The sequence below is a fragment of the Augochlora pura genome, chromosome 9, assembly GCF_028453695.1.
Source record: "Augochlora pura isolate Apur16 chromosome 9, APUR_v2.2.1, whole genome shotgun sequence".
NCBI lineage: Eukaryota > Metazoa > Arthropoda > Insecta > Hymenoptera > Halictidae > Augochlora > Augochlora pura.
Window position 1 is genome coordinate 13421363 of NC_135780.1, and position 19681 is coordinate 13441043.

Genomic DNA, 19681 nt, shown 5'->3' on the forward strand with positions numbered 1-19681 from the left:
TCGTGTCCCTTAAACGTATAACGCCCGCAGAATTACGGTGTTAACGTTGCTGAAACCCCCACGAACCGTCGGCCATCGAGGCGGATGCAGGATCCGTTCGAAACCGCGAGACTTGAGAGTTAATAAGGAACTGGACTTTGTAAAATTGTTTTAAGAATGCATAGAATACCGGTGGTTCTCTAATGTAAGATCTAAAAAATTATATTGTCGATTTCAAAGTCATAAATATTAAAATGAAAATTATATAGTTTCTGAACCACGAAATTAATTGTTTAGTAAAATCATTGACATGGTAAATAACGTTTTACTTATTTTATGATATTGAAAGATCCTGAATCTTGATTTTTATAATTATTGATATCGTCTAGTTATTTATTATCTTGCCAAGATTAAGTTGACTCTGTAATGTAATTTATGTTCAACGTTTTATTGACTCTATAAAAAGAGCTTTGTTAAAGGAAATCCAAAATGGCTGTACCAGCTTGTTGGACCAGCTAATAAGTTGATTATAAATTTAAAAAACGACTGTAAATTGTATATTAAAAATGTTCATACGTGAGAATCAAAGGATCCTACATTCGCCAAACGCTAAACCCACCACGTTCTAAAAGCGGACTTTCTTCGTTTACAGCGAAAATCGCACAACATATGCCACGGTAAAATTATTTAAAAATTTAAAAACTATCTCTCGACATTTACAATCAATTTGCACAATTTTTCTTACGTAGAAGGATCCGCAGCATAATCAGATTTCATAGAATTTTGCGCGCGTGCTTCGTCGAGGAAAATTGAATGATCCGCAAAATGATATTTATTTATCCGCCGCATCGTTATATTCAACCGTGGAATAAATCATGAAAAGCCGGTGGCTAGAGGGGTGGGTTTGGCGTGAACGGGGGTTGAAAAGAAAGTCTTCGAGAGCATTGCGCCGGAAATGATCGCGCACGTCCGTTGTACAGTCTGTTTAAACGAAACCGCAAAAAGGGAGACAGATAAAGAAAGCGAGCGAGAGAGAGATAGAGAGAGAGAGAATAAAAAATAGACGGTACAAAGCTTTGCCGAACGAGAAAATATTCACGCACACGTCGAGCCGTGCCAAATAATATTATTGAAACGATTGGGCGTTTTCGATAAATTTTATGCTACCCTGTTGAAATGCCGAGAATGTTACGCGCAGAGGCAGCGCGACCTCTGTACCGGAAGCGGAATTCGATTTCCGCAGTGACACGCGTTACCGTATATTTCGTTCGGTGCTCTTCTCCCGTTGTTCTTCGATTCGTCGGTACTCTTTCGGTAAACCGAACGGCCCAATAAAACGAGATCGGCCAGGCGTTTCGGGAGAGTTCCCTCCCCCGCCTCGCCGTCGAAATTCGGCAACGTGGAATTTCGCCTCGAACCGTACGCGAAAAGCTGGCCCCCCTTTTCTAAAAATCGATTGTTCTCCTTTTTTTCGTTTTGTTTTTTGTTATTATTCCGAGCTCCGTAAGCTTTGCGAACGTCCGACCGGAACACGATTAACAATCGCGTGGCGCCGGAAACGGAATTTTCGCCGTCGAGAACGCTTCGGGACACCGGTGCTTAAAATAGCTTTAAATTCTCCGTAGACAAACGGCAGCGTCGGGTCTTCTTTCCGAAACAATGGACCCCTTCCGATTCGAATCGATCGCCGATAAATTGTTGCAAAAATTGATCAGCCGGCTATTAAATTCTATTTTTACGATCCGCTTAATGGCCATCGATTTATCGCGTCGTCAAAGTTAAACGCTTCCTCCTCGAGCGATTATTTTGTCGTCGTCGATTGATTTTATTAGACTTTTGACGTCGGCGCATACTAAATTGATTATCATTATTAACATGAGAAACTGTCCAAGTTCAATGCTTTCTTCTCGTCGATTTATTCCACTTTTATACAAGATATCTGTCCAGTAAAACAATTGTAAATGATCAAACGCTTTCTTCCAAAGCGTGTCTCTTCATTCATACTGATCCTAATGCAACATTCGTTCTGTAACACAGCTGAAACCCCGTCGTCGACGACGAGTAACGTCATTTCCATCCAGCGTCGCTTTTACTCCCGGATCCGACTGCACCTTTATTTCTCAACCTTTATTCCTCTTCGCTTCTACTTTCCGCGTGTAGTTTCCGCGTCGCCTTTAATTTCGCGTCTCGTCCCGCCCGGCATTTGTCTACGGGGAAAGTCGTGTTCCAGCGAAGAGTTTTCCGCGCCCGTCCGGTCCGCGAGGTTCGATCGAAACGGGTCAGGCGAATTTTCTCAAGGAGATCCCGGCAAACGCGCTGCGTCCGGCGCGCGGCTGCAATCGTGCCGCGTCCAGTCATGGTTTCGCGGAAAAACTGCGCAACGTGTCCGCGGAAAGTTAGCCGTCGAATGACGTCGAACGCGCGCGCGCGTCACGAACGCTGGCCCGAAAGGTTCGACACGCGAACGGGTTGGACGCGCGCGTCTCCGCTCGCGCGACGCTAAGGAGACGCGACGGGAACGGCGCGGAGAGCGGCGTACAAACTTGATTTTTCCGCGCGTTGTTCTTTCACCTTTTTTGTTTCCGTTTCTCTTGCAAAAGCGAGAGAGAAAGAGTGTCGCCCTGTGAACTGTTGCTCGGTGAATTGAATAGTTTGTAATACGTACACACACACACACACGCTAACACTAACACATATACACACGGCTGTACGCATACGTCGTTAACATGTTAAAAGCGAGAAAAAGAAGAAAAAAAAAGAGAAGGCGAACGAGAGAGACTACCGATTGTGTAACGAGTTACGGTCCCAAAATGGAGGCGCGTTGCATAGTTACTCCTTAAACAATAAAATTGTATACAAGATACGACTCGAGTAATCGTTAGACTATGTGTATAGATTATATAAACGAGAAAAAAACAGTTTAACAATTAATCCGTACAAAAAAATAACAGAACTTGTTCTTTCGACTTCGTAACGATAGAGGTCCGCCGTTTGTAATATATTTTTTCCGGGGGCTTTGTTCGAGGACAGATGATGATTTTTCGTCGATTTCACTGAGAGAACGGTACATGTGTGTGTATAAAAGGGAAACGATTATTGCGCGAGCGAGAGAGAGAGAGAAGCCACGTTGCGTGTAATGTAAAGTACATTCAACGTCGTGTGCGATGCTAGAATACCGAAACGCGAGCGTTGTTCTTCGGTTTGTTGCGAGGTGGAAAGGATTCGAGCCGTGTTTTACCGTAGAAAGTATATTTTTTATACGGTGGAGGGGCCGCGCTGTGGTCCGGTTTTGTGGAATTCGGTGACATTTAACTATGGATTGAAAATTAAATAAATATCTTAGTTGTTACGGACGATTAAAGTCGAGACGGAACTCTTCGCCTTCTTCGAGATGCCGGACTCGTTGTATTTACACCAAGTCTTTTGTTATCGTAAAAAACACACCTTTCTGATAAGGGATCGTATACTTTTTTACTCGTTAATAACAATAATATATTAAAACAGTAATAATGATTGATACGTGAAAAATACGAAAATTTCCCCATTTTTAACAAATAATAACTTTTGAACTGAAATAGTCTCGGTGTTCTAGCAAAAAAGAATATTTTCTATAAACCTTGCTTTAAATAACTGCGAAAACGCCATGTTTCTATATAAACTAATTTGGAAGTTGTAATTATTTAAAGACGACCTCCTTCGACCGCCCTCGGTCGCGGATATTCAAAAGGAAAAAATATCTAATTATCAAATGGCAAAAAATATTTACTTACCAATAGCTAAAAATTATAAAAATTACTGTCTTTTACCCATTTTTTAACTAACAATTCATTGCAATATCTCCAACGTTTCTGAAAAGTTAAATGTTTCTGAAAATATCAATTTGTCATCGAATTTTACAAAGCGAACCACTGCGCGCCGTTTCCAAATGAAATTTCGTTTCGTTCACGCGGGAAAATTCAAGCAGCAGTTCTGTAAATAAATGGGAATCGCGCGATCATCGTTTTCGATTATCGTTGCGTTCGCGATCGCGACACTTTTTTCGTTCGTTCGAAATAAGCATCGAGCGTGGATTTTTTGGTATTCTACCATTCACGGCGATCACATATTTTTACAGTGAAAAAAAACATTTTGTCCGTGTTACACACCGTTTTCAGTCAGTCATAGTTTTTTTCCCCCCTCCTCCTCCTCCTCCTAACCCCCCTTCCCCACACCTACACAGCGGTTTTTAATGTTACCCGTCGATGGTAATGCATTTAAGAATGTCGCGGAGTTTATGGAGCGGAATGCGTCGGAGATGTTTAATTTTGTAATAAATTGTAAAACTTATGTAACTCAAGGAGCCTCAGATTTACATTGTCTTTATTGTTAAAGTGTAATATCTAATAAACTTCTGTTATTATTCATTGTACGTGACATGCTTTATTGGCGACGCTTTTTCGTTCAACTAAAAAAATTAATTTCCAAAGAATACGAAGAGAGAAACAAAAAATTCAAAGGAAATAAAAATGTTAACTTTGTTATATTTCCAGGAAATGATTTTATTTAAGAGGAAGCGGTGAAAGGAAACCTTGATTATAAAATATTTCTCCCGCGTAAAAATCTGAAATATTTAGATCGCGAATTCCACGCTGTTCATGATTGGTTAATTAAACTTGTTGAAAAATTATTAATAAAAATCTCCAGTTAACGAACACACTGGACCACGGATTTTCCAGCGAGACAAGAGTCGCCATGATTTAGCAATTTAGGCGGTCAACCTTCTCGCGTCCGGTCGCGTTTCATTCGAAGCCAGAACGCGATTGGTCGAAGCGTTTATCGTCGAAGTTCCCGTGTTTTTCCTAAATCAAACTCGCCGAGCAGATATCGATGACGATTGAGAGATGATATCGGCGGAATAAGAAGCCGAAATCCAAACACGGCTCCAGACAGCGACGATAACGAGGAGATGAGGCGCGGATAACGTATCGGCTCGCTTCTGTTTTCAACAGCGGGCATTGGATAGTTATATAAGAACCGCGCGAGACGAAATAAATAAATTGACGCGCGAAAGGTATTGTTCTTGACGAATGCATTGTTCGATTATCGGCGCGAGTGTCGCTGAAGCTTCTCAGCTGTCGGCCGTAAAGAATGGCTCGCTGATAATGCACATATTTCTGGAACAGATACTCCACGTTCGAATTCAATAAACGAACCCTCTCGCATTAACATTCGTTAAACATTGCGGCAATATTAACTTGTTTGCTATTATATAACGCGGCTCTCGCAGAACTGGTACAACATGGAATTGTAATTCAATTTTTAAGATTTAAGGAAATTAAATGGAACAACGGAGAGACTGTGCTCGACTGGAGGAAATGATTAATGATCAAACGAAATAAAATATAATATAAATTATAATATAAAATAGTAGAATATATAGGAATCAGATATTTCATTTGATTGAAAAGAAAATTGAGGGATTTCGATGCATCGATTCTATTTGCAACTTTCTCGCGTTAGAAAAATGTAAGATATAAGAGACAGAATGAATTGTAAAAATGAAGTAACAATTTTTACAATGTAACAAACGACCGAGACGAGGATACGCGTCGCAGAAAGAGATTGTTAAAAATGCTGGAGACGGTGGAAGACGCCGGCTGGTGGTGTCGCAAGTACGAAAAACGGCAGACACAAGGGATTCATAGAAATAACAATGATTAAACTGCAATAAACGATAGAGAGAGATACCGGGAAGCAAAAATTCCGAACACGAGCAGTTCCGAGTTCAGGCCGGCGGAGATAATTAAGTGGCTTTCCTACGGCCGGCTTTCCGCGATTCTCGCGACTAATTAACGGCGACGGGGACGGCGGCGAAGAGGAAGAGGAAGAGGAGGAAGAAGAGGACCGGAGAGCCCGACGAATGATTGCAGATTGCAACACCGCCGAACCCCGCGGTGTGCACACACGTTGGCGCCGATGTACTTTCTCGATCTAATGCCAACAGTGATCCTCCTTAAGACGAAACGGGATTCATATACGCGCGGAGGCTTAATTGTTTGCAAGAGAGAGAGAGGGAGAGGGAGAGAGAGAGAGAGGGATAGAGAGATATGTTTGCAAGCGGCGAGAGAGCGGCCCCGGCGATCTGTCCCGATGACTACTGCCGAGATTCATGAATATTGATTGCGTTCCCCCCGTGGCGCAGGAAAATCCGAGGAGCCGGTCCGCGCTCGCGACTGCGACGACGGTCGCCAAGTGTGCGTGTGTTGTCCGAGAGCGTTTTTCCGCGAGCGTGTATCCGAACGATCGGGGCCGGGGTGATGAATGGAGTGAACGGATCGATTAGGCCCCGAGCCTCGCGTCTCTAACGCCGTCCCGCGCGAATCTCGATAAAAAGCCGGCGATAACGCGGCGGAGCCATGGAACGCGGAGTGTAGGCGGCCGCAAATGCTCCGCGCAAATAAGTCGATCTTGTTTAATCATGAACGCAGATAAAACAATATGCAATGACGCCACGGAAGGCGCAGTTCGTCTCTCGTCGAGGTGGTAACGAGCACGCCGGGAGCCTGGCGACGACATTTCCGGGCCACGACACGATTATTCTTTCGCCTTACGACGAACGACGATCGAACCATCTGCCGATCGATCCGAACCGTGAGATGTGGATCACTCGTCGTCGATCAGCTAAGTGATTTTTGAGACGAGGCCGAGACGACATCGCCGTGGGGACGTTGACCGTCCTCCCCAGTCCAGGATCGTTCACCGGTCGCCGATCTTCTTCCGAAATAAATGACAGTTCGCCGGACCGATCGCAGACGCTGAAACACGCAGATCGCAGGAAAATTGAATACGCAGATCGGAGACAGTAAAATCCACAGAAATCGGCGCCAGCAACCCGGACTATGAAAATGACAGGCGAGAAGGAGCTAAAGGACGTGGTGTGCGCCAAGTATCCGGTGAAAATAGTAAACGGCGAGAAAACCAAAGACTTGCTCGAGGTCAAAGTGTACAAGAGGAGATGGCTGATACTCGGCTTGTTTATTTTGTACACCGGGATGAGCACCTTCCAGTGGATCCAGTACTCCGTCGTGCCGAACGTAATAACAAGGTATTTCAGCCTTTTTTCCGTTCTGGATTCTTTCTTGCCGACGACGCGGGTACGCGTTAGCCGATCTTCTCTTGCCGTGGAGATGACATCTCGCGCGCGCACCTGCGAGCATGGTTGCTCGACCATTCCTTTCAACGTTTCCCTTTTCTTTCTCTTTGAACAATGTTACTTGGACATTTTTCATCGGTACATCCATCAGTTTTATCGACGCTCGGACGTGTATGTTTAATTACTTGACTGTGCACTTTTTATTATAATTATTGAATACTGAAAGTTATATGAGACATTAGAGTCGTATAGGATTGAAAGGTTTGCGTTAATTGTTGCTAAATTGTGTTCTTTAAGCATTTTTAAATTATGTAAAATTAGGTAAAAAGAGCTGCTTAAATACATTATTGTGCGATCGTTTTTAAAGGTGAACTTTTAGCACATAAAAAATGTAGAAACTCGAAAATAGCGCTTTAGACATTTCGTACAATATTCATAACTCTGTTGAAAAACTTTAGACTGTCCACTTAGCAAACATTTGATTAAAAGATCCTAATAAATCATAAAAAGTTCATCGAAAATAACCGTACTCGTAAAACAGTGAAAAAATTAAATAATATTTGCTGTCAAAAATCATAATAAAGCTCGATACAGATCGTCAACACCTTCGTGGTTCTTTTTAAAAAATACGGCAGTCTTCCGGTCGCGCAACTGTATTTGCACCTCAAATTTGCAGCTTCGATCCGTGTGCTCGCGGCGCGGAAAGCACACAAAAATCGAATCTCTTCTCCGAAAAGAAAGATTACGCTTAACAACGTCGTATGTCTTATCTGTGAATTTCCGGATCTCGCGGAACGAACGATTTCGATCTGTCGGGCGAACCGGGCGCAAAATTATTTCGAGACAATCGCATCGATCGAACGACGAAAATACTTTTCGACAAAACCTGTGCGACGATAATTATAATTCGCCAATTTGTTCTGGCAATTTGATCTGGCAATTTTCGCCAAGGAAATCTCTGCGACGCTCCGTTTCCAGTTTTTCAGCCTCAGTTTTTTCCGCGAACCTTGACGGAGCGCGCGAAAATTTCAATGAAATCGCACACGAAGCCGGCGAACGCGTTTTATCTATGCATTTTATTCACGGTCACGCGGATGCCGTAACGCGTTCTCCTCTGTATCTTCCTCGCGATCGTAGGAACTGGAGACGCGGATGATCGCTGGACGTGTCGCGCTCCATTATTAAGAACGATGTATCGCTAAATAATGGTTGTTACCGTTTTAACGCAATACAAATATTACGGTGTCACGTGCTATTCGTTTGCAACGTGACAGCCTGTGATTTCACGCGACGCAAGGCAAATCTATGCGTTTCTACCTTAATCGAACGAATTAATGAATATCTTTATTTCAGCCTTTCGGCCTAGACACGGATCTCCGTCTCGCCGCATTGTTGTTCTTTTAACCCATTAACGCGCGGGACTCTTAACACGTTCGTTGAATTCGGTTTTCGTTAACCCTTTGCCCTATTCTAACGAGACTCGTGACACAGATTTTATTCGAGATTTATTAAATATCGATGTTATTAATTTCTTCTAAATTAATTCTAATTGTTCCTTGTTGTTTTTTATCTAAACTTTTTGTCGAAGCTTAGGAACAAAAGTACGTAAAGACAATAAAAGGAACGAAAATTGTCTGGTCCCTTTGTAAAAATATTAAGAATAAATAAGGGATCAACGTGGAAAGAACTATAGTTCAAGGGGTTAAATAGCAGTATTCTATATAGTAAACTGAATTTAGTATTATCATTATTTATCTTAAAATCTTTAAAGTTCGACCGTTCTATTTTTGAGGTATTACTCTAAATTATTGACTAAAAATATAAAAATTCTAATATTATAAATTTCAATATCTCTATCAGTGTCTTAAAAATGTCCTAAAAATGTCCTAAAAATGACTTAAAAACTAGGCAATTGAAGAACGATATTATACGCTCCATATAACAATGTGTAACACAATTTTCAATTCCGCAAATCTGTGCACGTCCGACGCCGTTGAGATCGTCAGCAGAAATTACATGTCGCTCGATTGCGGCAACTACGTTGCCGCGTTAAATATCTGGCCACGTAGAAAAACAAAAAGGGGGAAAAACCGCATTTGCCGGAGTATCCCGGACGATTCTTTCCGCTTATTTAAGTATAATGGAGACGCGATAACCGGAAGGTCTAGTTCGGAACTTCACCGGAGGAAAACCGCGTGACGGATTAAAGCGGCGGGCGGGCGTTATTAAGTTCGCCGCTCCGCGCCGCGCCGTGAAACCAGCCTCGATGAAAATTGAACTAATTATTCAGGTATTACGGAGTGTCCTCGTTAGTCGTCGACTGGACGGCGATGTCGTTCCTGGCGTACTACGTGATTTTCGTCATCCCGGTGACCTATTTCATGGACCGTTGGGGCCTCAGGTGGACCAACATCGTCGGATGCGGGATCAGTTGCCTCGGCTCCTGGATCAAAGTTCTGTCCGTCAGTCCCGACAGGTTTTACGTTACCTTCATCGGCCACTCTCTTGTCGCTTCCACGCAGGTTAGACACGGGGACCGATTTATCGGAAATATTTTATTATTTTCCGTCGACGACGGCCACAGTCGAAATTAGAAAAGCAGATAGTCGAAAAGAAATTAGAAATGCAGTCCGAATTAGAAAAGAATCGAGATCGCCTTCTATCCCGGCGAAAAAAAAATCGAAAACTATATCCAATAATTCAAAAAACGACCAAACAATACAAAGGGTGTCTAGAAAAAGCCGTCACGAATTTTTAATGTCCACAGCAGAATCGACGTTCTCCTGATAATTTTGAAATATCGCGGAAGTCCTGTTGTTGATCATAAATATTAAATCTCTTTTAACAGCCTTATAAATTCTTATCTCTTGCGAAGAGAAATAGCTTTCCAAAGGATCACCTGGAAATGATTAAATTTCAATCTAGAAGATCGGACTGTAAATTTAACAATAATGTAAAACGAAGAAGGAAAGCGAGCTCTATCGATTAAAAATAAATAATGGAAGACGTGTCGAAAGCGTGCACGCGCCAGAACGCGTTTGCAGTCAGTCGCCTTATTTCCGAGCGAAAACTGCCGTTGTGTGCACAAGAAAGCTAGAATTGACACAGAGTGTGTTCAACGATTGTTAAGACTACTCACAAATACGGTCGTAGCGGATTCGCGGGAATCGCCTAATAAATTTCCGCTAATGCGGGGAATTAAAAGTCTAGTCGTTCTTTGTGTACCGGGAGATCAAGCCGGTGGTACAACGTCGAAATAAGAGTAATGTCTCTTCCTTATGATTTAGGTGTCTACCATGTTCGGCGAATGCGTGTTGACCCGTGACAAGATCCCTGTCGCCGCTAAAAAATTCTGCTACACGAAAGGATCTCGCGATTTCACGTCCGTTTTTCTGCCTTCGTTGCCGATAGAATTCGATTTTTCTTCGGACCGTTTTATAGAAAATTGGTAGACTAAATTCAGAGATTCGCACGTGATCGTTCACGTGATCACAATTATTCGCGTATGATCGAATTAGGTAACACGGATCCTGTAAATGGGCTAATAATAGAACTGATACCTTATCGTCTCTATTTTATATTATAGTAATAGAGCCGATTAGGTAACTAAACATGTCGGCAAGTTTTCGATTAGCGTCGCCCGAAACTTAAATCCGAGGACTTTCCAAACGAAGCTGAGGAGAATCGATTATTCTACCAATTTTCAATCGGTTCGCTTCGATTGAAACGCTTCGGCTGTGAGCGGTCGACCGAGAATATAATATATAATATTATAAACGATGCAACACGATCGATGATTAATCGAACGATTTTTCTCCGGTGCCAGACGATAGTTCAGATTTTCCCTGGACGCATAGCGGCGCAATGGTTCGACAACAATGAAGTGTCCACCGCCACGTCGTTAATCATTTTCGGTAATCAATTGGGAATTGCTCTAAGTTTCCTGATCACGCCGATCATCGTGAAAAACCACGAGAACCTGGACGACATAAGCAAGGACTTGTCGTTCCTATTCTGGACTGTAGCCATCATCCTGACGATCGCGTTTATACTAGTCGTCATACGTAAGTCGTCGAACTAACAAATTAATTAACCCGTTCGTTCACAGCGTCGCGCGTAAAAGACACTGAATTAATTTTCTGAATACAATTATTCATATTATTGTCGTCTTCTATTTTGGCACTATATATTATATATTATGTGTTACCACGTGTCATTATCTATTATTACATATTATTTATTATTATTTATTGAATACTGTACGCTATTATCTACTACATACTGTAAACTATTATCTATTAAATACTGTCTGCCATTATCTATTACATATTACATGTTATTGTCTATTACATATTATACGCTGTTATCTATTATATATTACGTAACAGCATACAGTATGTAATAGACAATAACATATAACATTTAATAGGTAACAGCACACAGTATGATTTATTACACAGTATGTGATATTATGTGTATATTACGTATTACAATCTATTACATTTTATGCATTATCACGTACTATCACACATTATTTATGCATCGTGTACACTAGTGACGCTGTTAGCTAACGCGTTAACAATATCAATGCGTAATGAGCGTTCACCGCGCAATCGCAATATACTTCAATTAAACACAGTGTAGATACCCTGTGAAAAAAAGATAACGAAGTCGATGAAAAACATTCGAGCGATTATCATTTAGCGCAAATATATTGTTCCGCTAGAAACGATAACTATGCTTAAGCATAACCTGACAAACATTATTGTTCCACGCAGTGTTCGAAGACGATCCGAAATTGCCGCCGAGTAAAACCCGCGCGATGCAAAAGATCAATCGAATGAATCACAAGGAGGGCTTTATAGCGCCGATTAAGAGGCTGATTAAGAATAAGCAGTACATATTATTATGCAATACCTACGGATTGAACGTCGGCGTGTTGAACGCCGTGGCAACGTTGTTCAGTCAGATCTACCTTGTGCATTTCAAGGTGAGCTGGGGGGAGAACGAATGCTTCTTTTTATTTATCTTATTTTTTAGAAATTCACATTGTCGTTGTTATTATTATTATTTATACGATGTTACATGTTTTGCAGAATGGCGAGGAGGACGCGGGTAGAATCGGTTTGGTTATGATCATATCCGGTATGGTAGGTTCCGTCTTTCTGGGCGTCATTATAGACAAAACACACAAGTTCAAGTAAGAGCCTGAACATTATTACCTTTTTTTTTTCTTTTCTTCATTTTTATTCCAGTTGAAATTTATAAATAAAATAGCTAGTTGGAATAGTAATCCATTCGGTAAAGCAATGCTCGCAATTGCACGAAATTGCGGAAGAAATTTGTAAAACCTGTTTACAAAATGGATTACTATACGAGCGCACGTTACTATACTATAGCTACGAGCTACCTGTATACTACGAGCGCTTGTACGTTGATAATAACGAGAGCTTTCGTACAACGCGCTATCATATATTTTTATAATCTCTGATCTTTCTACGATCTCTCATTCTTCCATAATTTCTCATTTTTCCATAATAAAATCGTACACGTATATTTCTAGGCAAATAACGGTGGCCGTGTATTTTCTATCGCTGTGCGGCGAGATATTCTTCGCCGTGAGCAGCGTCGCCGAAATCCAGTGGATGGTGTATTTGTCGGCCATTTTCCTAGGGTACTATATCACTCTACCACGTTTCAAACAATCGAATCTTTCGCGGTGCAGAAATATTAAACAGAACAACGCCGAGCTGAAAATTTCTGGCACTGAAAATTATTTCGTTCACTTATTGTTCACCGGGTTGAAAAAATAATATCGAATTGCTCTGATAAGATCGTCAACGCGACGCTGTTACTTCAGATCGACAGTTAACCCTTTGAACTCGAAACAATTCCTTGCTTTCTTTCTGGCTTATAGTATTTTTATTTTATGCAACAAGGTGCATTTTTATGCATATGAAATTAATCCTTGTAATAGCTTCATTATTTAACATAGTTTTCAAATATAAACTTTGACGTATAAAAATGATCTTGAAACGTTGTATAACAATTTCAGTGGTCACCACTCGAGTGCAAAGGGTTAATTTAACTGGAAATCATTGTTCTCTGCGATCGGATCCCGGGAATTGGAACAAGTTGATATGACGGCACCTTTAAAGTGCGATTATTCTTCGCAGGTTCTTCATGTTGAGTTACGTGGCGGTTGGCTACGAAGTGTGCGCCGAGTACACGTACCCCGAGTCCGAGGGGATAACCGCGGGGATCCTGAACGTGGCCAACAATATTTACGGCATTGTTCTGGTACTGATACTCGGCGAATTATTGGAGCTGTACGGTGACATACCGGTGCACGTGGGCCTCTGCATAGCGTTGCTGATCGGCTTTATCCTGACCGCGGTGACCAAGGACGTGCAAAGGCGTCAGGACGCGAAAAAGGGCATACGTTACGAGGGCGTCGGTCAAAGTGACACGAACAATGACGACTGCGGCGAGCACGGGAACACTTAAACGGCGCCGCCGGCAGTCCGACTCATCGACACCGGTTTTTTTTTTTGTTGTAAATGTATACCTTTTTGTACATTTCCCTTTTTTTTACACGAGACACGCGAGGCGAACAGTTCGACGGACACACGCCGCGTCGCGATCTACTCGCTCGGCGAATCCCGATCATGAGCGCGAATTGCGATCGGCCGTTTCCCACGTTGCCGCGGGAGTTCGTCGTACTCTTGTATAAATCACGTGGCCGTCGTTTGCAAGTCAATATTTGTAGAATTTCACTGACTCATAACACACGCGTTAATCGCCGCACTTACGATCTCTCGTCGTGATTGGAATCGCCCATAGTTGCTGTTCCGTTAACGATTCCTCGGACGCGCGGAAGAACTCTGCTCGACGTTTAGCAAGCTCGGCACGAAATTTCAATCACAAGTCTGACTAGTTGTTGTAAGGTAATGGGTTAAAGACGTTATCGTATCGAGCGCGCGCCTGCGGCGGATGTGTCTCAATTATTTGTTAGAGCCCGAGTTAGAGCTACGAATTTGAATAAAATATTGCAGATATTTATTAATAAATGTGGATTCCTTTCTTTTACGATTACTCGAGCCTCGCGAATTGCTTTTATAGCTGTCCGCGACGAGTCGCGAGGTTCCAGTAATCGTGTCTACTCTTCCCTAATTGTCCATTTCTATTTACAAGCTCAGGGAGACTTGGAAAGGATTTATTATATTCCTGGCAATCCTGTTTCAAGATGGCCGACGAAGACGACGTTGCACGCGCCTTTTTAATACCTAATCGAATTATGCAGTTAACGACCAGATTTTCCAGATTCGACAAGAAAAAAGAGTCGGAAGATATTACCACAATTCAGCGGTGAATTAATTAATTAAAAATATCCGATGCTCAAGAAAATAGTGTTATTCAAGAAACTGAACCCGTGACGTCGTAATTGATCTTCCGAGTTGCGCAACTTCTTGTTTACCATCCGTTATTCTTGGCAATATAATCACGAGACAAAGACAAAGCACCACGTCGCTTCACATCGATTTTTATTATTTATTATTGTCTATTATTTTTAATATTATCTAATATTATTCACAGTACCGTGATATATCTTAAATTTATATTAGTTCAAGAATGCTTCTCGTGATGAATATTCAAAGCCTACATGCAAAATTTCAATTAAACTACAATTAATGCATCAACCGAGATTCTAAATTGCGACTGGCGGGATTTTTGATTAGAGCCACAGGCTTATCATAGGTTCTTGCTCGTCCTAGCACTTGGCCGTGTTCGTTGTTTTTCGTGTCGAATAATCACGGAACAGAAACAAAGCCACGGTATCGCTCGGAATCGCGGGAATATTTCCGGCTGTCGGCCGATTACAGGGAAATATCGGGGATAAAGAGAGAGAGGAAGAGAGAGAGAGAGAGACGGTCCTTTTCTCTCGGTTTCGATAATTCTTCGGCCGCCGGCTACGGTAAAAATAGATGAGGGCTGAATAATGTCTCGTCTGAGCGTCCGGATGGAATCCACGTAACGTTCTGCGGCGGACAGATAGGAGTGCTCCCGCTGATCGAAAGCGCGAAATATAATAGTCCGCATTGGGTACTTTTGTTCTCTGATCGGGTATATCAAGTATTCCGGCCGAGTAACAAGTGGTGCACACGTCATGTCACCTGTCAGACGCAGGGCAACGCCGCGCGCGGCCCTCGCCGTCCCTGCGCCTTCCGCCAGCAAAACAAGGACGAGTATTCCTTGTCGATAAAAAGTCCCACCATTCACCGCGCTTCGAATACCCGTCTCGTCTTTTACTCCCCGCGAAATTTTCAGATCTTGCCGACGGGCGGGAGCAATTTCTCTCGAGGCGATGCGAAATGTCTCGTATAATCCGCGCGATGAAAGCGAATTTTTAAATACGTTTAAACACGTTTGTATGTATCTTAATATATCTTTAATATTAATTCCTAATTCTAATGGATTTTTCACGCGTTGCAATTATTGGAAAATAAAATAACGACTTCCTAATGGAGTTTTAAATATAAAACAGTTGTAATCGCTTTTTAATAATTTTAAATTCTTGAAAAAAATCAAATCCTATAGCAAATATTATAAAAACTAACCTTAAAAGTCGTTCATGATCTACGATTATTTTCTAAATGATTCTCTAACAAGTTACAGATACCCTAAAAATATTCTCAAGCTCTTTAAACATTTTTATCGTTCAGATGTTCCATCTATTTTTAGTGGAATTTATTAATTAAGCTGCGCTTAAGTGTCCGCAATTTCCATGGCAAGTTCGCATCGGTTAACTAAATGGCCGATTTTCACAAGTTGCCGCGCTGCGCCCCGTAAAAAAATTCCGAAAGCCGATTTTTTCCCGAGATTTACGTCAGTTATACGGGCGTCGACTCTTTTATTTTTTTTCAACAATTTCCAATAAACACGGTTAACGGAATCTTTTGTTTCCTCGCAATCGCAGCGAAGAACATTTATTAAATTTCAACCGGATACGGAGGGTTGCACAAAAGAGATTCCGCAGCTTTGTTTTTTAAGCTGTATATTTTTCCCCCCCCGTTACAGTTGACAGGTCAATTTGAAAATAACATTGTAACCGTTCGCCTTTTTAAGTAACGCGCGCGCAACGTTTCGGGGGGTTTGGTTCGATGTATAGTCCGGCCGGCTATGAAACGCGAAATTATCGACGAAAAATTGACGTTCTACTGGGAAACCGGGGGGTAAAGGAGGACACGCGAGAGTATTATGCGCTTGTTTTAAACGATTCGGCTGCTTGAACGTGACCCACCGCGAGAAATCCTAATAACGGGTTAATTGATACGGGGAAGAATATTTAATCATAGTTAATTCAATAAGCTCGATGGAGCGTCCCGCGCTGAAATTTATTCTCGATTTAATGCCAAGAGAAATTATTACATTAGCCGAGTTTAATCCAGCGCGCAGAAAAAAACTCGCCGGCCAGTTTTCCAACAGTGGGAGCAAAAATATGATGTATCGTTTCCATAATTATTTCCGTCTATATCCGCGAGCTTCGAGGTATTACGACGCGAACTGCGGGACGAAATTTTTAATCATTCTAAAGTCCATTAACTGTAGAAATCCAGCTTTTCCGGATACATAATTTATCATTCTATAATTACTTCACCGATTCGGATATTTCCAAAAATTGTCTACGACTTGTTATAATTATTATTATTATATTCTTCCAGCTTCCCAAAAGTATCTCAGATCATCTATATATTTTTATTCTCTATTATTTCCAATCTAAAAATATAGAAAGAATAATAGAGAAATATATAAACAAATAATTATCGAATTAATTGGCAATGGCTGCGATAATAATTGTCAACTCGTCTTCGACGCAATTACAGTCGAAACGTGCCAAATCCTTTCGAGAAATAAAAAAACACGAGGATCGGGGATGCAGACATTGGCGCCGCCATTATCGATAATCCAGCGCCGGTTCTTAGGCGGCGCCGTCAAACGCATCCGCGAAAAAAGATATTGATCTATTGACAGCGCAAACACGTTCGATTGGGACGCGAAGGGCGAACCTCCGTATCCGTCGAGATTGCGATTATCACAAAGGGACTTATGGATTATCGATAACGGGCGAGAATGAAAAGCGGAAACGACAGGTCACCACAAATGGACTCGAGTGGACGCGATGGCGGGCGGGTCCGCGTAGATCGATAAATTCCATTTAATTCATTCGGGCGGTCGCCTGTCGGCGAAGATAAATGGAAAATTTTGTACAAATATTCTACGGGACGTTTTTTTTTAGTGTTTTTTGGTACACTGACTTTCGAACCGTGCTCCCCCCTACCCTGTCACCGAGATTCTCGATACGATCGCGCAACCCCCGGCTCCGACGTATAAAACCACCCCCTTGTTTCTGTTAATGCGCGTGTAATTAACGCTGATTAACCAATTGTGGTTTTTTGAAAATTATTTTCAAACCGAGTGCTATGTTGATAATTAATATAAAATAAATTATTTATGATATCACAGCTTGGAGAAATCTTGTGAATTAACCCAATAATTGCTATGATCCCCAGTCAATATTGTTTATACCAGACGGTTTGCATTTTGTCTGATATTTTTGGTTTGCTTTCTATATTATAATTAAATACCCCTATGCATAAATACATAATTTAGAATATATAAAATAATTCGTACAATAGACAGAAATATAATTAAAATATATGAAGGATATATCATAATTTAAATATAATTATATCAGATTAAATTGTATAAAATTCAAGAAATAAAAATTTGATAGTTGACGGGTTAAAGTCAACTAAAAATTATGATAAACACATAGGCAAAAGAGAGAGAGAAAAAGAGAGAGAGAGAGGCGGATAGTCAACGAGGCGCTTACAAAATGTCTCGCTCTATAATCACGTTGCGTGACCATATGAAGGGAATACTGTATAATATAGAAAGTATTGGAAAGCAGTCGTCCCCCGTTGACTACTAATTCCCCTTTGTTTTATCAGCGGGCGCGAAGGGGCATATCGATGAGCGGATAGAAAAGACGAACGAGCCGCGTCGCATTCGATAAGACAACAAATGGGAAATATGCTCGCCGTTTGAAATATGCATTGCAAAATAAGGGAATAAGCAACGGGCGTGCGCGCCGTCTTCCTCTTTTAACCGAGCGCTGTCCCATCACGTCGAATGAAGAACCACGTCTTTCAAACGCTTTGCGTCTGGAGATCCTGTGCGCTCGCACAGCCGGTCCCTGTGGTATTGCTGCAATTGCATGCACTGTGATGGGACGGTGATTGGTTGGGAAAACAAAATGGCACGCTTTCCTCTCTCTCTCTCTCTCACATATGTCTACGCGGCTACGAGATTTCCTGCATTTTGCGTAACCGAGTGATACTTGTTGACAAGAATAAACGAATTAGAAACGGTAAAAGTTAAAAAGTCGATTATCTGCAATATTCATTTTTTCCAATTTAAGCAAAGGGAAACGAGTACCTGTAATTAACGCTGAATATCTGCAGCGAGAAGGTGTTCAATTAAAACGAGAATTCAATTATTAAATTAAAACTACGAAACGTTGAAGTGATTTCACTTTACTTTGTGACGACTGCAAAAAACTGCGCTAATTCTGATTCATGTGCCAATTAGGAAGATCAAATAGGATGATTAAAAAGTACAGATTAAACATTTATAAATGAGTATTTTATATTACTCTTTTTTCAAACTTTCTCCGCTTTAAACTGTGATTAATTCACGACCGCGGGGCTGAAGAGCTTAATTAAATATAAAGTACAATTAAATTCAATACTGTACAGGCTCTACCATTAATTAAATACTTCCGCGACTCTCGGTTATTATTATAATATTATCAAGAGCAATATATACAGTTCCTTGTACGCGGAGATTATACAGCAATTTAAGCACCTTCGATCCGCGACCATTAACGCGCGCGCGAGAATCGCCGCGACTTTCCCCGAAAACATTAAACAAACAACGGCTCCGCAAACAACGGAAACGTTGCCGTAAAAAACAACACAATCGCGCGTGAACCAGCAACAACGCGGAAAACAAACTTTCCGCGCGCAGCCTATTATTTTGCGTGAAGATCGGCACAGTTCAGCGATCGCTATTTGCCCAGTTTCGCGAGAGCGCGCGCGGCGCGTCGAAACCCTTTCATGAAAATATCGCGATAGCATCGTTAGCTATCGTGTATCACCTGGCCGGGCTATTCTGATCGTTGCTTTCGAATTCAGAATTGCTGGTGCGGTGCTCTACCGGGACGAGCCGGGATGAAAAATTCTGATAGAAAAAAAAAAAACAGGAAACAAAGAACACCGTCCACGAAATTACCGTGAGAACCGGTAATGGGGCGGAGGAGTCAATTACCTTCTGTTTTTCGCCGCTGAAAACTGTGTGACGATTTTACAAAATATTGGTCAAGAGTATACTGTATCAAATCGTTTTGCGAGTAATTGTGGAAATATTGGTGCGGTGAGAGGGGTAAGAGGGAGAGGGGTGAGATTATTTTAACGAGAATAAGACAGTTGGTATAAGTGTTAATTTTAG

General features: G+C 41.6%; 1 protein-coding gene across 1 annotated transcript; it reads left to right on the forward strand.

Annotated features, from left to right (window-relative positions):
- Window positions 1–6195: 6195 nt before the first annotated feature.
- On the forward strand, window positions 6196–14175 carry LOC144475182 (choline/ethanolamine transporter flvcr2a). Its single transcript, XM_078190802.1, has 7 exons — window positions 6196–7063; window positions 9402–9633; window positions 10938–11175; window positions 11890–12101; window positions 12208–12311; window positions 12675–12785; window positions 13288–14175. The coding sequence occupies exons 1-7, from the start codon at window positions 6858–6860 to the stop codon at window positions 13616–13618; spliced, it is 1434 nt and encodes a 477-aa protein (XP_078046928.1). The 5' UTR covers window positions 6196–6857; the 3' UTR covers window positions 13619–14175.
- The last annotated feature ends 5506 nt before the right edge of the window (window positions 14176–19681 follow it).

Excerpts from the sequence above, each read along its gene's own strand:
- LOC144475182 (XM_078190802.1), top strand. The coding sequence starts at position 6,858 with ATGAAAATGACAGGCGAGAAGGAGCTAAAGGACGTGGTGTGCGCCAAG. Across the intron at positions 9,634-10,937 it reads CTCTTGTCGCTTCCACGCAG|ACGATAGTTCAGATTTTCCC; the intron begins GTTAGACACGGG and ends CTCCGGTGCCAG. Across the intron at positions 12,102-12,207 it reads TCTACCTTGTGCATTTCAAG|AATGGCGAGGAGGACGCGGG; the intron begins GTGAGCTGGGGG and ends CATGTTTTGCAG.